Source organism: Vitis riparia, chromosome 1, assembly GCF_004353265.1.
Source record: "Vitis riparia cultivar Riparia Gloire de Montpellier isolate 1030 chromosome 1, EGFV_Vit.rip_1.0, whole genome shotgun sequence".
Classification (NCBI taxonomy): domain Eukaryota; kingdom Viridiplantae; phylum Streptophyta; class Magnoliopsida; order Vitales; family Vitaceae; genus Vitis; species Vitis riparia.
Genome location: NC_048431.1, coordinates 11,687,477 through 11,706,970, shown reverse-complemented (window position 1 = coordinate 11,706,970; position 19,494 = coordinate 11,687,477). Strand labels below are relative to the sequence as shown.

At 34.3% G+C, this 19,494-nt stretch overlaps 1 protein-coding gene across 6 annotated transcripts; it reads left to right on the top strand.

The window, feature by feature from the left end:
* The first annotated feature begins 11,997 nt into the window (after positions 1-11,997).
* On the top strand, positions 11,998-19,208 carry LOC117911902 (protein TWIN LOV 1). 6 transcript variants are annotated; one of them, XR_004650956.1, is made up of 8 exons: positions 11,998-12,517; positions 12,627-13,370; positions 14,129-14,330; positions 14,444-14,508; positions 14,661-14,740; positions 14,849-14,884; positions 14,992-15,055; positions 18,836-18,870. XR_004650956.1 is itself a non-coding variant. In XM_034826360.1 (8 exons), the coding sequence occupies exons 2-8, from the start codon at positions 12,797-12,799 to the stop codon at positions 18,986-18,988; spliced, it is 1,194 nt and encodes a 397-aa protein (XP_034682251.1). In that variant the 5' UTR covers positions 12,058-12,517; positions 12,712-12,796; the 3' UTR covers positions 18,989-19,208. The 6 variants fall into 6 exon arrangements, 5 of the variants coding, with proteins under 5 accessions (XP_034682251.1, XP_034682243.1, XP_034682228.1 ...); XM_034826360.1 differs by having other exon boundaries at positions 12,058-12,517; positions 12,712-13,370; positions 14,849-14,904; positions 18,836-19,208; XM_034826352.1 differs by having other exon boundaries at positions 12,058-12,517; positions 12,702-13,370; positions 14,849-14,904; positions 18,836-19,208.
* Positions 19,209-19,494: the final 286 nt, after the last annotated feature.

Below are 19,494 nucleotides of genomic sequence, written 5' to 3'. Positions count from 1 at the left end.
ACAATTAGGAAAAATATAAATGTGATTTAGAAGTGAGAAATCATGAAAAATTGCAATATAAATGGAGGAAAAAAAATGGAACCTGTGTTGTCCGATCCTAGAAGGCTAGGCATAGTTGAAATATCTAGAGTTATGGAGTCAAACATCCTTAAGAGTGTCCAGAAGTATACGATTGAACATCCTTAATAGCGTTTAGAAGTATAGGATCCAACATAGTTATGATATAAGTTAAATTTTTATGGATTTCAACAGAAGACATTTATATCTCAAAATTTTTATTGAACGAATCAATACAAATAGAGTTTTGGTGGATACATTTATAATCTCCCTTATTTCAACCATCTTAACCAAATAACCCTTTCCTTTTCAAGATTTTCATTCCATAATCAATGATCAATTTAAAATGGTTAAGGTTAGAAGTACTTAAAGCTAAGCTTAGATGTTGTTCTTACAAAATTTAAATGTTTACTAACTTTTTAGAGATGATCTTCTACAAATAACTCTTTGTTTATATAACATCATACCAAAGACATTATCAAGACAACTTTTTAGGTACATCCAAACATTAATGAAATCATTTCTAACAGAAACATCATTATAATCAAAATCACTTTCAAATCAGCTTTTAATCAAATTTATGTGAGGTTTCATAAATTTGATAAATAATTTTTTTTAAAACTTATATTACTTATATTCATTAATACATTATTTTTATAATTAATTAATTTAAAATACCTCAATAAGTTATATATTGATTTTATATCATTTTATCTTATATAACTTCATTTTTGTCTTTTTATTTATCTTTTGCCATTTACAAAATGCTTTGTTATATTTATATTGCAAAAATACTTCATTCACCTTTTATTAGTTTTATCATCTTTATTTTAAAATAATTATTTAACAGTAAGTATTTTATTTTTCTAAATTTTGTTTCCCATATTCATTCCTTTTAATAAATTAACAAATAAGGTATTTTTAATCATTCTATTCATATTTGACATTTTCTTATTAAAATTAGAATATTTTTAATTACAATTAAGCTATTATTGAATTACATTCGCCCTATTTTCAAAATCATTATATTCTAGTTACATCACATTTATATCATTTTATTTACAAAATTAATATCTTCATTTTAGCCTCTCATACTATTTTTTTTTACATGTATAAAATCTTTATTTATGATATTACAAAAGATTTAATTCATTCTACCCATATTTAATGTTTTTTTTTTTATTAAACTTAGAATATAATTTTTATATATTGATGTTGTAGGACCTCAGGCGCTACCAACTCTCCTAAAAGCAATTGCTGTTAGGAAATACGCATACCTAACCTTATAGTGCATTCACCCAAGCGCCCACGATGAACACAAGGAGAGTTGATGGACGCAACCAATCTTCTGATCTGCCAACAATCTCCCCCTTCAGCTTCACCCTTGGGGTTCAAACCCGTGACCTCGGCTCTGATACCACTTGTAGGATCTCAGACGCTACCAACTCTCCTAAAAACAATTGTTGTTAGGAAAGGTGCATACCTTAGCCTTATAGTGCATTCACCCAAGCATCCACGACGAACACAAGAGGAGTTGATGGACGCGGCCAACCCTCCGATCTGCTAACGGATGTTAAATATATAAAAATTATATTTTAATAATAACCATTAAAATGATTATTTTGTGGTGATTATGATATTGAGACCAAAATCCTAAATATATGAATTATTATAAAATACCTAATTTACTATCTTTTTTCTTCTTTTTATTTTGACTCAAATGGTTAAAATAAAAATTTTCACTAACACAAAACTTTTGTTTTCATTGCATGTAAGGTGTTTATATAAATTTTAAAATGCTATATTTTACATTTTGTGAATTATCTTTCTTTATATATAAAATATTTTGTATAAATGCATTACTTGTACAACTTCTTTATCTTTATTTTTATTCTTTTATATCTTATATAATCTCTTTAAAATGCATTGTCATTATATGTAAGAAGAAATGAAGGATTGACATTAAGAAGTTATATGATATTAATGGACTAAGTATAATAACATGAAATCAACATTAATTTTGAAAAAAGAACTCTGCAAGCCTTACTTAAAGAGGGAGTAACCAAGAAAGATCCTAATATATGATTTTGAGTAAAATTTTCTCAAATGGTCTTTTGCATTAAGTATAAATTAAGCATTTACAATCAAAGACCATATTTATAAGGCTTAAGGCACACCAAGACACAAAGTCCTCTTAGAACCAAAGGTACAAGGTGCACTTAAGGCATGAGTGTTAGTGAAGTGAGGTGCACTAAGGGCCTAAAAAGGTACCTCTATTTTTTTTTTCTTTTTTTTCATTATAATCATTTTTCTTCTTAATCTTCAGAAGTTCACAAAAGTTAAAGGTTAAGGGTGTTTTTTTTTTGTTGGCTTTCAAAACTCGTGTTTGGGGACTGCAATACAAAAACAAGGTCCAAAACAATATCGTTTTGAACAAAAAAAACAACAACAACTACAAGAAGGTACCAAACGACATCGTTTTGGAGACAACAACAAAAGAAAAATCCTAAACTCTTCACTACTCTACAACTTAGTTGCATCGAAGAAATAGAAGAAAAGAGAAAATGCACTTGTGTGGGGCTTTGCGCCTAGCTAGAGGTAAGCATCTTGCGTACCTAATCAGCGTCTCCATAAAAAGGTGGCACCTAGAGTTAGGTGAGGCGTCAGAGCATGGCGTCACATTGCTTAGAGCCTAGGCACATATTTTACAACTATGCCAAAGACTTTAAAGTAACCAATGTTAGGGTTTTTGTTTTTCCAAAGTTCATTTCTTTAAAATCATCCACATTAAGACTCTATTTAGAACATAACATACGGTGTTAACTACCTCAACCTAAAAATATTTCAGTAAATTATTCTCATTTAACATGGTTTTTACCATTTTTTTTCTTTTTTGTAAAATTTCATTCCTTCAACTACTCCATTTTGTTGAGGAGTTTTAGGTATTGAAAAATTATGCTCAATTCCATGCTTATTACAAAAGGTTTCAAAATCATAAATTTTCAAATTCTCAACCATGGTTACTTCTAATACAAGTAATGATAAAACCTTTTTTTTTGTCATTTTGAACCTTGTATAAAATTTGGACAATATGAAGAAGCTTCATTTTTATGGCTAAAAATATAAGCCAAGAAAATCTAGAGAAGTCATCCACAATTATATAAGCATAATATTTTCCTCTAAGACCAAAGACCCTAAAGGGACCAAATAGGTCCATATGAAGAAGTTCCAAAAGTCTTGAAGTTGTGATATTAATATTTTTTATTTTGAAAGAGTCTTTAAATTACCTTCTCATTTGTCATTAATTACAAAAATTATTTTTTTTTCAAAAATGATTTTGGAAAGACCTCTAACAAGTTCATATTTGTTGAGTTGTGTAATAAGGTTCATGTTAGCATGACCCAACCTTCTATATCAAAATCAACTTTGATTATGCATGGAAGAAAAACATTTATCATGACCATTGTATTTTTTAATATCAACTATATAAACATTTTCATTTCTATGACCCATGAAAATAGTTTTACCATTTTGAATATCCTTGATAATGCAATAAGATGGTTCAAAAATCACTTGAAATCCCTTGTCACAAAGTTGACTAATACCTAAAAGACAATGCTTCAAATCATTAACTAATAGAACATTTCAATCAAGGAAGAAGTGTCATTACCAATAATTCCATGTCTATTAACCTTTCTTTTTGTATTGTCTCCAAAGGTCACAAATATACTCTTCTTTAATATGAGACTTGCAAAAGGATCTCCGGTCATATGCTTTAAGTATCCACTATTTAGAAATTATGTGTCTTTCATTTGTACCTACAATACAATCAAGTTATTTTAGGTACCCATACCTTCTTAAGTTCTTGAGGGTTAGTTTTTATTTTCTTTGGAAACCATGAATTTAGAAGTAGATGAAACACAGGATGACTTTCTTAAAAGACAAGAACTACTTATATGATCGGTTTTTTTACAAAAATTACAAACAGTAGAAGGACTATTGTCTTTCAACTCCACATTTTCCAAGATATTGTGCTTCTCATGTATTGCCAATAGCCATACAAATACATATTGTTTACTTAGCATTGGAATTCTGCTATCAAGTCTTGTCTTCAAGAGTCAAGGTCCATCTTGGCTTACATAAGCATCGTACTTAGTTAACTACACTCATCAACCACATTCTTTCAATCAGAAATGAGAAGTTTGTGCTTGTTCCGGAGGTGATCACATTTGAATTGGAGTTGATCATGGGCTTGGATGATTTTCGATGTTGTGTCCATTTGTCTTTGTAGCTTAGCAATTTGCCCTTAAGTTGCCTTGAACTCGACTTCAAGCTCCTTATGCCTTTTCACCAAGTGAACCACATGGGTCCTCAAGCAATTAGTTGCTTCTAGCTTATGATATATGTATGTATGTATGTATGTATGTATGTATGTATGTATGTATGATGTTAGTGCATAATAGTAAGCTAGCTCAAATTAAGGTATAGAGGGCAGGAGTAGTATTAATTAAGTGATATAATCATTGTCGATTTGGGCCCTTGATTGCCATAACAAGTTGCACCACTTGGATGAGGGTACCAATTGGGATTTTGGCCACAAAGTTCAACTTGGGGTGGTTAGACACCTCTACCTATACACTTTGTTGAGGAAGAAACAAATCCTTTAAGCCTTGTAAAGGAACGTCATCCCTAATTAAGAAAGAAAACTCCTCCAAAATCATAGCCAACTTCTCTTTGGTAGGGGTTGGGACCATTTTAGGTAAGTAAATCAACTAAGGCCTCAATCAAGGAACAAAGATGGAGGTGAGAATAGAGTGAAGTGAGTTCACTTGCATTCTCTTACCCAACCCAACAAAAAGGGTAAGGGTCAGAGCTTTCGATGCTCCTAGTTCCTCTCCCATGAGACTTAGGTGTTTCTCTACTCCTAGAGTCCAAGACCTAAGCATGGTTTTTCTTAGATTTCTTTCTCTTTTCAAGCGGTTATTAAGAACTGGGTCTATTCTCTTCAACCACTCTTTTCTTGAGCTTTTCGCAAAAACCCACATATAGATTGATAGACATATCATCTTCCTTTTTCTCCTCCTCTAAGTGCACTATCAAGCCATTGGGTACAAAAAATTTAGTGTCACCATTCCTACTTATCCTTAGGCATTTAGAGGTGGAACCTAAAGAAGAAGAAGATGCAAAAAGTAAAAGAGGTGAATTTAGGTGGCTAAAGTTGACCTTTTAAGTGTGGATCTGATGAAGAGGTATCTTCCTTTCTCTCTTACTTAGAAATCAATGTTTGCTGGGTTTCAACATCCATCATTCAAGCAACCTCATAGTAGTAAGTAAAAAATGCTCCTTAGGAATCAAATATTCAGGGATGATACATCAACACTTTCCTCAAATTACTTTTGAAGAACAACAAAGTGTGTCTTCTCTACACTAAGTTAGCAATGTAAAGACAACTTAGGTGTTCCCAATGGGCTTTCTCTAACTACTCAACTAGTGGATCCCACTTATTTTTACCTACAAAACACAAATGGGCAACATTAAAAGTTAGAAGTGGTGGAAACATCACAAAAGTAAATGTGTAGGGTGTACTTGGAAAGTTTAGAGTGTGATTTAGCTTAAATTATGCTTAAGGATTTCCCTTTGAACACTCCTAGAATCTAGACATAATAAAATTTTCCTTTGCCTACCCCTTACTAGAATCAAGAAATTCTACCATCAATTGAAGTGAGTGAGTGTGCATAAAAAAATAGGAATTTGTCACTTTAGTTTAGTTTGACTATATATATGGACTAAACCTTAAAATGGCCAAGTTGGTATAGGTGGTTTAGCATGCTGCAACTCGTCAAGATTCTTATTACGTTCAAGTGAACATAAATTGAGGGATGAAGGAATAGTATTGAAAGTATTGAACTAATGAAGGTAATGACAATTAGAGCCTGACATGAAATTGTTTCTTTGTGAAATACATGGTTATGAAACCAAGGTTTGGTTAATCTCGGTTGTGATGATAACAAAACAAGGTTTAGAACTAATGATTATATTTCAAGTGTGATTAGACAAGACGATTTCCAAAGTGGCAATTACAAAGACAAATCAAGTCAAGGAAAAATCATGAAGAAGAATACCACCTCAAAGAGAAGTGTTTTTCAAGACCCAAGCTTCATAAGATCTCTTTGTAAGGTTGTTGGTGCACTAGGATTTTCATGCATTACATTCTTTACTTATGCACCAAAATCATCCAAGAGTTATTTTGTTTTAACTATTTTAAAATTGGATGATTTTATGTTTTCAACTAAAACCTTATGTCAAATGTTTTTCAAACTTATTTAAAAGTTTTTAAGTTTTTAAGTTGGTTGTTGAGCCAAATACGACTCAACCGGTTGAATCGGATGAGCAACCGGTTGAATCGGATGAGGAACCGGTCGACCGCCAGCTCAACCGGTCTAGGATTAGGTCAACCCTCAATTCAACTGGTTAAGGGTGTGAACAATAACCGGTCGATCGCCAGCTCAACCGGTTGAGGGGTGCAAAAAACCTTTTCTCTCTTCCAGATTGGTTATTCAATTAGATAAGGAATAGGTCGACCCACACCTCAATCGGTCGAGGTCCGGTCAAGGTTCGATTGAGGTCCAATGGTCACATGCCAAACATTAAATGCTAACGGCTAGTCAATTGGTCAACACCCAGCTCGACCGGTCGAACCCCCAATGATTAGTTTGACTTTTTTCTTCTATAAAAAGGCTTCAAATCTTCATTGTTTATGAGTTCAACCTTTCCAAACATTTCTTGAATATATTTAAGCCTTGGAAGAGTGTTTTGAGTGCACCATTGTTCTAAAACTTGCATATCATAGGACACCTCTCAATCCTAGTTTTCTTGTATCATTTGAGCTTAAAGTTTTTGTACTAAGATTTTGTGAGATTAATTATTTGTATATCTTTGAGAGTAAGATTCTCAAGTATGGGGTATCATTTGGGAGGTTGTTCAAGAGTGGGGTATCTCTTGAGGATTGTAAAGGGTGTTTGGAGCCAAAAGTCCTAGAGGGTGGATTGATACCATAATCCAATTGTATTGCTTGAAGGCTTGGTTTGGAAACCTTGAATTAGTGGAACCTCAAGCTTGGGATTGAAGCTAGAGGAGAGTGGATGTAGGCCGGGTTGCACCGAACCACTATAAAATCTTGTCTTTACATTCTCTCTTCCTTACTCTTTCACTTTATATGCAATTGTCTTTATATTGTTTTATTATATACTTGCATATATTTGTCTCTTACATTTACATAGTTTAAATTTGCAAAAAGAGACCATCACCCTTTTCACCCCCTTCTAGGGTGATTACCATAGGTTGGATTAACTTATTTTTTCTAACAATGGTGTTTATAGAGTCTCTAGCCATGGATTGAGCTTTGAAGTCACTAGTTAAATGAACACCCACGTTGTTCGAAATAGATAACCTAATATAAAATTCTTACTATCTAGTGGGCAACGCCTCTATTGTGGATTATCTGTTGTGGACTGCTAGGCCCTTTCACTTGTTGATATGCTACCCTGCCTGTCCATCTGATTGAGGAGTGGCAAAGTCCTAATTAAGTTTAGCCCTAAACTAGAGTAACATACAAGGTTATATGTTAATATTGGCCTTAAAGTTGGCTCGTCTATTTTGCATAAGCTATAAAACCTAACTCCATTATTTTCCCAACTATGGGGAACTTGAGCTCCTTTAAATTAAGGGGCCTCCTTAGAGATTCCCATAACTACAAGCCGATGGAAAATTAAAAGTGACACTTAGCAATAAAAGAAATTTTCAAGAAATACTGACCTAAGAAATTGGCATGCCTTTGTCGGCAAGGCTTTTCGATGTTATAGACAATGAGGAACCCATGATATCATCAAGCTCGTAATAGTAAAACAAGGAAAACGGAAGAACCATAGAGGCAATAGAGATCTTAGTAGGCAAAAGTGAAGAATGGAACAGAGAATGGCCTTGTATACCTATAATAGTTGCATTGGGAAGTAAATGGGGCACGCTTACCTAAAATGATTGAAGTGACATGGGAAGAAGAAAAGACAACTTCGAAAAATGTGAAGCCTTTAAAAAAGGTGGCTCATGATTCACCATGCCACACGTTGTTACCATATTAGACTCCTAGTTTTAAATGCTAAAATTTCTTATCATACGACTTGATTTCTCGCTCACTCCCACCTTTAGGCATAGTTGAGGTCAAACGGTAAAAGAAGTAGTTATAAAGGCTATGTACAATCGGGAAAGCCCTCAAGTAAAACATAGTACCCTAATAGACATAAGAGACAAACATGATGTTTGGATGAGTATGGGCTAACAAGTATGACAACAAGATAGAGTGAGTCGTACTATATGACAATGCTTGACGTCAGACCAAAATTACTCCCACTACCTTGATGGACATTAAGGAAGAAAAGAACTATTGAGGCATATGCTAAACTCACCAACCCTTAGTTTATAATAGTTAGGGCAAGTGGATGGCTAGGGTTGGTTTTGTTGAAAGACCCCAATCATAAAGGGAAAACAAAAGGCCTATAAAGAAACCTAGGGAGAGAAAAGAAGTACACATACTCTTCTCTAAATAAGACTTTCCTTGAAAAATAAGCTAGGAAGAGATTACTAATTTTACCATCAAAGAGGGTCATTGGGTTAAAAATCAATTCCTATTTGTAGGTAGCTAAGATACATTGGAGTGTTATTTGACTATCGGAGGGAAGTGTAGCCCAAACAACATTATTAGTTTGAAACATCAAGTAAAATTTGGGATAGTTGATAAATTAGTGCTACTAAGTTAATTTATTTTAATTTGATATTTGTTTTGACTATATTCTAAATAATATTAAGATTGATAGGATCAAGATCTCTTCTCTTATCATGTGCCTAATATTTAGGGGGAATGAAGCACAAAGGAAATTTTATGCTGAAAATTCGACAATCTTGTTGACAAGTTGCAATATTGATTTTCCTTTTATAGTGTATACCTTTGCTTTTTGTCAAGTTGTAGCTCCAATGATCCCTTCTTCTATGAGATTTCATAGTTACATTAGGACATACCTTTTTTTTTTTTTCTTTTTTTGTTACTAACAATGAATATTTCTATTAAGAAAAGATTCCCTGATATGGCAATAGTGAAGACATTGATGAAATAGCTCATCTAATCCTCAAGCATGATTGCAACACTTCATTTTCTCTACTAAGCTCTTCATTGATTAAACTATTGTTTAAACTATTTATGTTGATGTTGAATTCGACTTTCCAAGTGATACTATGGAGAAAAAGGATTTTCCCAAACTACTAGTTAGATCATTTTAGAGACTTATCCCCTATTTTTATTTTATTTATTTGTTATTTTTTTAGAGATTTTTTTCATATAAGAAACCAAGACTAAAAATTGGTAATCATGGAATGATTCATTTTTCCTTCCCATTTATTTATAGTCAAAGTTTTTTTTTTTTCCCATAATTTCAATTATACATTGTGTAGACCATACAAAAAAAAAAAAAAAAAAAAAAAAAACGGCTTTACAACCCCTAACCTACAACCCACTTTTTCTACCCCCCTCATCCTCTTTCTCAAACATCTTTTCTTCCATTTCCCCCCATTAACCCATAACCATTCACGACCACTTATTCATTTATTTCTTTATCCCTTCCATCACTTTCACAACCACTCTTTTTCTTTTTTCCCCATACCAATTTCCACCTATCCATCACCATCGGGACCACACCTTACCATTGTCAGTAGTAGTTCCGATAACTACTAGTCACTAACTGACAACACGCCACAACCAATCGCTCCATTCTCTCTCTCTTTCTCTCTCTCTCTCTCTCTCTCTTTCTCTCATTTCCCCATTTTGTTCCTTTTCTCTCTCATCCCATTTTCTTTTCCTTACCTCCACTACCATTCCACACACAATCCAGTACCACCATGCACAATCGCATCATCCCTTGCCACTTTCCAACTATGGGTTTTTTAAGCTCAGGTAAGATGCATTTTTTATTTCCATAGTGATTGTTTGTGTAATCAGATTTTTGTTTGTAGTTTTTTTATTTGAGTTTATGTTTATTGATTCATGCTTATAGGTATTAGACTTAGGATTGTAGATATTCTATTTTGGTTTTGATATTGGAATTTGTTTTGGGTTTATTTTAATTGAGTTTAGACCTTATGATTTTGGATTGGTGATATTCTTGTTGGGCTTATTTGTTTGGGTTGAAACCTCATTATTTCATCTTTGGGGGTTATTTTAATGGGCTTGCAATTGTTTAATTTAGGCTTGTTACTTGTCCTCTTTTGGGCCTACTTTGATTTGTGCATGAGTCAATTCTATTGCAATTGGATATTTTTTTGCTAAGCTCTAGATGTCCAACATGTGGAGGGTTGGATTTCCTAATAGAAAGCAAGTTGGAAACTTATATAAGGGCACAAAACCCTAAGGCACTGGGAAAGGGATTTGGACGGCTCATTAGAAATGAATATTATTATACAATATATATTAATTATAAATATTACAAAAATATTAAATCGATTCAAGTTATATAAATCTTAGCCTTAACTCAATTCAACCCAAATTGAGTTTGGGTTAAAAATATTTTCACAACTATTAACAATGATTATTTAAATTCATTCAAAAGTCAAATTCAGTTTGGACCTATCCACGCAAATTATGATTCTTACCTTTAACCCATGAAATTACATACTTTATTTATGTAATTTTAAAATTTATATTTAAGGTTTATTTCTAATTTTTTACTTATTTATATAAAATCTTTTATGATGTCCGATAAAGGAAAAAAAGCTCCTGATGTTATCTTTGTGGATGCATTTTAAAAGGGGCACAATGATGATGTGTAGAAATGTTTTGTGATATCTCATATTAAATAGGGGAGAGTTGGTATCGCTACATTTTTACTCTTTTAAGTACATTTATCTTAGTGAAAGTATTACTAAAATCCTAATACGTATCTAACATGAAAATTTCAAAAAGAAAGTGTATGTACACGTATAATCGCATGAATTCGTCGTCGTTAATGCAAATTGGTTGTGACCGCCCTCAGTTAAAGAAGGAAACAAAAAACGCCACCGGCTATTAACGTCAAGATGACATGGATGGATAAGAATCAGAGTGGATACGCCTGTCGCCAAACATGCCAAACCACTGGCGGTTCTTTTGAAAGCTTCTCGGCCATCGATCTTATTGACTTTTCATCTCCATCACATGTTCTCCTGCGCCCACTGCTCCTCACCACACTTGGGGTGGCTTCCCATTTTTCCCTTTACTCAATTATTGATTTCATCTGGGCCCACATAAGAGGCTATCCAATAACCCTCTTGGATCATGAAGGTAAGGCAAAGTCCTAATCCATCACAGCATCTCATCCCTTTATTTGTTTATGTTTCTTGTACAGAGAACTGTACTTTTATGTCACAGAATTAAGTCTGTGATTAGATCAAAAGCAAATACCACATAAGTTAATAATTCTGAAATATGGAAGAAGTTTCATCCCCTCCACACAAAAGTATATGTCCACATCAAACATTACTTTACTATCTTAATCACTTGTGTTAACATTGGGTGATAGAATGCAATGTGCACTGCTATGAATGGAAAAATGGTAGGGTACAATGAACACGGAGAAAAAAACACCCCAAACTTTTTTCTCTCTTTTTTCTTATGTCCTTTCAAGCTTCATCTACAAGGAAAATGAGTACAGTCTCGTTGGTTTGTCAAATAAACAAGAAAGAAGAAATGATATAGTTGTTGAAATCATTTTTGAGTATTGGGTTTGGGTGTAGTTCTTATCCTAATAACAGTGACAGTGTTCAACAAAATTCAGAGCTAAATATCCTTTAAAAACCTCCAAGAATCCAACCAAGATTGATGAGATTATGGGACCCAGCAGTGAGGGGTATGGAGGACACGAGTTCTCCAATTTTCCGCAGCCCCAAACACCAGCCTTCATGCATGTGGTGATAAATATAAAACAATATACAGAAAACCGAAAAAAGGAAAAGAAAAGAAAAGCTTGGTTTTATTATTCCCCTTCTCCCCCCTTCTCTCTTAATCAAGAGAGACAGATGGGCAAATCGCATTGTTTTCAACTCGAATAGACTAATTAACAGTCACGAAAATTAATAAAAACCCTTAATTTATGTGACTCTGCATGCCTGCGTGGTCTTCCAATTCTTTAAGAGATCGCTGTTGTTGCTTTTTTTTTTTCTTCTTCTTTTCTCTCCATTTTCTCTCTTTTTTGGGTATTCTTTCATTTTTTTTCTGAGTCATTTGGGAAACAAGAAAACGATTGATTGGTGTTTGTATTTCGTTATTGTTCATTGGAAAGAAAGATTCTGCGGGAGATATTTTGTTATATGTACAAGATGGATCGATCTTGTTCTTCATCGTGAAGCTCACTCACTTGGGTGTAGGCTGTAGTTCTTCCATGTAAGTTTCCTTTGTTTTCATCAAATTTTCAATTTATTTGCTCTTGTTTCTCGTACCCTTCACTGAGACTCTTGGAAATTTGGGAAGATGATATTTAGTTAATTCGTAGGTGCTCTGTTCATGATTCTTCTGTTTTGATTCAAATTTTCTTTTCCTGGTGGGGCTGTTAATATTTATTTCAAAGTCATTTCTAGAGGAGAAGCACACGCGCTCAACGCGCCACATGGGATTGAGGTTCGGGTTTAATCCGAGAACACAACAACAGGAGGAAGAAAAACCATGGAATCACAATTGGCTCTGATTGAACAGTCTTTTAATTACCGGTACTCGGTTTGGGTGCGAGAAGCGCTCGATGAATTGCCTGATAATTTCACTATCACTGATCCTTCAATTTCAGGGCACCCAATTGTTTTTGCCAGCCGGGGATTCTTGAAAATGTCGGGATATTCGAAAGAGGAGGTGATTGGGAAGAATGGTAGGGCATTTCAGGGACCAGAGACTAGTAGGAGATCAATAACCGAAATTCAGGAGGCAATTCAAGAAGAGAGGACAATACAAACTATTTTATTGAATTATCGTAAAGATGGAACCCCCATTTGGATGTTATTTCACATGAGTCCTGTTTTTAGTAAGGAAGATGGCAGGGTGATACACTTTGTTGCAGTTCAAGTGCCAATGTCACGGAAGCCAAGGCGGTCCGGAAGCGGGCCTGGAAGAGATGGAGTATGCGAGGACGGGTGTAGGTCACGTGATATTGTATTCGGGTCTTGTAGGAGGGAGGTGTGCTCGGATTCGGTGTTGGAGCTGGAACATGTTTTGGCTTTTGAGTCGCTGTTTGATTCAGATAACAGAGGTCTGTATCCCATTTTGCATCTTAGATACTCTTCAAACTAATAATGACTCTGTTTCTTCGATGTTTTATGATGATTCAAGCTTAGTTGTTGATCCTTTTGATGTGATTATATTCATCATGTGGCATCATATCATTCTTCTCTTTGCTATATTGATTGCAGTTCTTAATTGCCTGTCTCTTTGATGGAAATTCTTTCCATAGTTAGTTCACTCTATTTCTGTGGTTGTTAGATATTGCCAAATGCTTCTAATGGATTTTGGTTGATAATTTTTTAACTTTGAGGCTTGAATTTTGTTTCAGCTTACTTTTTATTTTTAATCTCTCATGATTGTGTAATTGAATTTTGCCTTCTTTCTAGGTTCTAGGTTGGGCTAGCTTATATACCTCAATTCAACCAAGGTTTTGTTGTGTCATTTGCCTCGTGATTGGGTACTCAAAACCTGTTTCTTTACTTGATTGACTGTTTGTGTTTCATCATTGATTGTGTGTGTGTTTTTTTCATTTTTTAAACACTGCTTGGTCATTTAAATTTATGTTTAGCAATCTATATATTGCATCGGTCTTGTTTATTTTCTATTTTTTACTTATGCAATTCATTTTTACCATGTTGCTTGTTTAACAATGCTGACATCTGCATTTCCAGTCTACTTAATTGTTGCTTTAGTTTTCTATTTTTGCTTTATTCCGATTTTCATTTGTATAGCTTATCATTTTGGTTTTAGTTGGGTCTTATGCATTGACTTTGTCTCTTTTGGTAGACAATGAAGAGCCTCGGGAAGCAAGTGATCAAGAGAAGAGAAGGGCTGCAGCCGCAGTTAACAATATCTTGTCTTTGCTAACACACTATAGTGAGTTAACTGGCAAATTGGTCTGTGAAAAGAGATGCACCTTATCTGGAATTGGCCTCCTTGGTGCTTCCTTAATTATATCTCTTGGTAGAATCAAACAAAGCTTTGTATTGTGAGTTTTTACAATTCCTAAATTTCTTTTACTATAGATGTCAATATAGTGTTTGAAGATGGTTAATGTCTTCTCCTTATGCATCCCACAACATATTTGTGTTGCTCTTGCAGGACTGATCCCCATTTACCTGAGATGCCAATCGTTTATGCAAGTGATGCCTTCTTAAAATTGACAGGTGCTCAAAGCTTTATAGAGCTATACACACATTGATTTGTTCTAGCCCTATGTAGGAAATTTCATAGTTTGAGCTAGAAAGATCTGGACCTTGGATATTATGATATATTAAACAATCAAGCTTCTTACTAATCCTTATTTCTATTTTAATAGGATATGCTAGACATGAAGTGTTGGGATGCCAGTGTATGTTTTTGAGTGGTGTGGATACGGATCCATCAACTCTATTGCAGGTTTATGCTTTTTAAATTTTAACTATTGAATCTTTGCCTTGTAATTTTGTAACAAATTAGTGGAATGGATTTTCGCTGATAATTACATCTACTGCTATTTTTCCACAGGTAAAGGAAAGCATCCAAACTGAGAAAGCATGCACAGTACGTATCTTAAATTACAGGTTGATACTTGACTATGCTTTCCAACGTATTTTAGATGAACTGCAGTTTCTTCAGATTTAAACCATATTTTTCTGCTCCTTTCTCAGGAAGGATAGGAGTTCATTTTGGAATCTTCTTCACATATCTCCTGTTCGGAATGCCTCTGGCAAGGTATCATTATGTGCCTTAACTTCCATAGAATTCATGTGTGAGGAAGGAACTGAATCTATTGCATTGAGGCAAGAATTAAAAATCCCAGTATTTTACAACAAATAAAATTGTCTTCTATTGGCTGGTTGATTTTTTGGATAAGATCAAAGGTATCAATAGTGTCTTTGATCCTTCAGTTAGGTCTTATTAGGTGGATTAAACCCACGAACGTGATCTTTGGTTTGGTTTTCATGTACCAAAGTTTTCTTGGCATATTTCCATAAGATATTGTAGGTCCATTATTGCTGAAGAAGATAGGGGAAAGGACAGAATGGTCATATGATTTCTTCTGTATTGCCTTGTCCCATGTACTGGGTTGGCAAAATTATGCTCTTTCAGCTTAATTACAGACCAATATGTGATTCAAGTGAGAACTTTTTAACTCTTTCTCTCCCTGGTTAGAGGTACTACAATGTCACTTGCACTCCCACATTGACACCACATAAATTCAAACTTCGCATCCACTATACCTAGCCCCTCTAAAATGGGGATGTTGCCACTTGCTACCTTATCAAAATGGGAGGCACACCTACAAAGCAATTGGGCTTCTCTAAATATAATCAATCTCAACCGATATCTTGCTACCCAGATTTTTTGCCTAATAAGTTCATATCTAATCATATATCTCTTTTCTACCAACATCATCTAAGCTACATGTTTTTTTTTGGCAAAAAGGAATCCCAGTAGCCCTGCATTGCTTGACTGATGAACTAGACACTGGAGCCACTAGTTATGGAATTTTCAATAATCAACCATTCAAACAGGGAAAGTAGTTTTTATAGGCATTCATGAAATGATCAGTGCCAATGTTGCAAGAGATCTTCCATGAGCATTGTACAGGTGTAGGAAAGCTTGCATCTTCTATATGGGTGTGGCTTCTCTGGAGCTATTTTCCTGCACCATCACAATATACAACCTGTTGCCTGCCACAACTTGTCACACTGCATTGAAGAGGGATTTAGTGTCAATTCACTGAATGAACAATTGGATGAATGAATGTGCAGGAAGCATTTTACCTCTGATACCACTCGAGGCATTGGGCCTATAGAAACAAGGTTGGGCAATTGCAAAAGGTGTCATCTTCTAGAATGTAGAGAAAATACCAAGAAGTAGGCATCTAAAGTCTTATTGATTTAAAAGAATACTAAGAACAATAGGAACAAGAAAGAATTGATAGAAGTCTCAAATTCAAAGAAAAATTAATCTTTTATTTGATTAATAATAATCTTCCTTGAGTCAACATAATGTATTTATTGACTTAATTCTAAGGAAAAGAAAAGGAAAAGAATTGTGGTGAAACAATCTTCATGCACCATGTATCAGTCCTCTAGGTTGAAAAGAATTTGTCCTAAAATTTACATGACAGTCCACAATCACAAGCCATTTTTTCCCACACTTCATCTCTGTCCTCTCATATGAGAGTTATTCTCCTTCTACTGGCAATAGGAACAATATTGATTGTAGCATAAGTATTTATCATGACTTGTTGGGTTATGTAACTTTGACCAGGGCATTGAGCTAGTTCCATCCTTGTACCAGAAACATCATTGTAGTCTTTATCATAAGATTTTTGAAATGTAAAAAGATTCGTTTGTGGCACTATAAACATTATCACCATCTTCAGGGTATTCATCATAGATTGGCATAGAATCCCAATTTACAAAACTATTCGAACTACAGTTGCATTTCTGCTAATACATGACCTTGATCTAGGTTTTCAGCTTGATACCACTTGACACAGCAGGTGTTTTGCCTCGAATATAACTTGACACATTGGGTGTGTAGAAACAAGCTGGCAATGACTAAAGGTGTCATCTTCCAGAACTTGTTGATTTTCTTAAGAGAATAGCAAGAATTAGGCATTGAAAGTTTTGTTGATTCAAGAGAATTCCTCGAACCCGTAAGAAGAGATTTTTTTTATAGAATTCTCAAATTCTGAAATGCTAGTTTTTATTAATAAACTATAACACCTGTCTCCCCTAAGCCTAACAATCGTGATGATAGAATTCATAATTGTAGAAATAAAAGGAAAATAATTGTAGTTATTGTTGAAACATAAAAATAATAAGAAACCTAAAGCAACAAAATACCTAAAAAAAATAACCTAGGTTATTCTTGGTTCTTGGAAAGTACTAAGGAGAGGAAAAACAAATGCAAAGAAAAATGATTTTCTTATATTTGGATACTATGAAAAATGTAGATGGAAAATGATAAAGATGTTCCTTAAATAAATGTGAAGAAAGCTAGGGGAAAGCACATTTTTAAACAATTTAATTTTCTTTCCTTCAAATTTTCCATCGATATCCAAACAAGAGAAAACTTTGTATAAATTTTCCTTACCTTTTATTTCCATATGATTTTCCTCACTATTTTCTTTTTCCCTTTTTTAACTCCAACCTTTCTGGCAACCAACATAATCCTAAAGTAATGAGAGTTGCTTAAGCCATCTCCATGGGTCAGGGCTGTATCAGTGAAATTTGGTTCTTTTTCTTCTTTTTCATTTTTCCCAGACAAATGGTGGTCTTTGAATAATGATGTGGTGTGTGTTGTGAATCTTATGCTAAGGCTTAAGTTGGTCTCAACTCTCAACTATGCTTTGACTTTGAGAAATAGTAATTCTGAAGAGTTGAACTCTTTCCAAGTCCTTAGTAGCAATGTCATTTATAACCGATTTTAAGTTCATATATGGAGATTGCACTTATTATGTGGATTTTGTCCTGCTCGCCTTTCAGTGAACCAGTTCCTTACATTTTGTGTAGTGCTATCGACATTGTTTATTGAAATTGCTTAACGAAAGTGTTGCACTATATGTTATGAATATAACTAGTAATAAATGCATGGAGGCAATTTGCCTGAATGAAATCCAAGCAAATTGTAGAATTGCTCAGGTTAGGCATACTGCTTGCTTAAGATTATTAAATGATCCTGGCTTTACCTTGTCTAGGGTATCCAGTTATCATCAAGTCCTGCTGATTCTTTTGTACCATGGATAGATGTTATAAGCCAATTATAGTTGAGACAGTAATAAAAATTGCATGAAAATATGGAAGTGAGGGAAGTAATATTATGTATAAATTCTGATATCAACCCCTTTAGAACTTTAATGATGCACCTTGGGCTTGGTAGTCATGATCTGGCCTGCAGCACCAGCCAGCCATTGGTTCAGAGTAGTCTATTAACCACAGGTAATTCCATTGAAATTTGTGTGGTTTAATCAATCCATGTAAGCATCTTGAGGATATTAATGTCATATTGTAGTTTCACTGTTGAATTACCCCACTTTGTTTAGAAAATGACGGATATTAGACATTTGATTGAATTGAATTTCAACAAAATGATTTGTTCTTTGTTCTGAATTAGAGATATCGGAATTGCTCATGCAGCTCTTCCTCATTCATGAATGTTTGTTTGTTTGTTCCAAAAAAATAAGTGGTAACTTGGGGGGTTCAGAAACCATGCAAGTAGTTGCATTTTGCTTTTTTTTATAATGGGACTGGGTCTATAATATGACTACACATATCATTGCTGATGCGAACTTTGAAGATTTTGCCTTTTTAGAAAGACTGATGATTATTAGATTGTCTCTTTCTTCTTGTCAAGTTGATGAAGCAAACAGATCTAATAGCAGTTTCATTTCAACTGCAAAGACCAAATGATTTTAAGAGTATAATTTCATTGAAACCCATATTATCTAGGTTTTTATATGCACTCATTCCCTGCATTATGTTTATGGGTGTTCAGATAGCATACTCGGTGTGGGTTCAGATGGAAGAAGGTTGTGGTTACCAGGATGCTCAAGGGCTGAGCCCTGAGATGAGGCAGCGTAGCACGGTTGGTGCGGTCAAGGTTGCAGTGAGGAGTTCATCAATGGGTGCTGGCCCTTCTAAGTCATAGCATTACTTTTATATTCTTTAGTGCTGATACTGGTTTCTATAGAAATATTTTTCCACTCTTTATTATTATTTTTGGAACTGTAAACCTCTATATTACATTTGGAATTTCGTATAGCTGTAGCTGAAAAAGGCAAGAACTAAAGAAAAATGGGTTCGGCACAGTGGCTTCAATGTTAAAATCACACTGTATATATGAAAATGTTTCAATATAAAGTTGAATCTTGTGATCCTCTCAGATGAGATGATTGGGATGGTATCTTCTCTGATTAAGTGATTGCTTTTTTGTTGACAAAAAGAAAATGATGGCAGAACTAGATGAAGCTTATGGTCCATGTTAAAGTTCAAGGTATACCCCGAATCACATCTAAGCTCAGCTTGAGCCCCCGGCCTGACCCTTTCACGGCCGGATGGGATTTGAATCTCGCCAAAAGTTGGATAAATGGTAACTAACCATCCGAGTAAAAGTTTAAGAGGAAAATCAAATCAAGTTTCCATGTACCAATTATT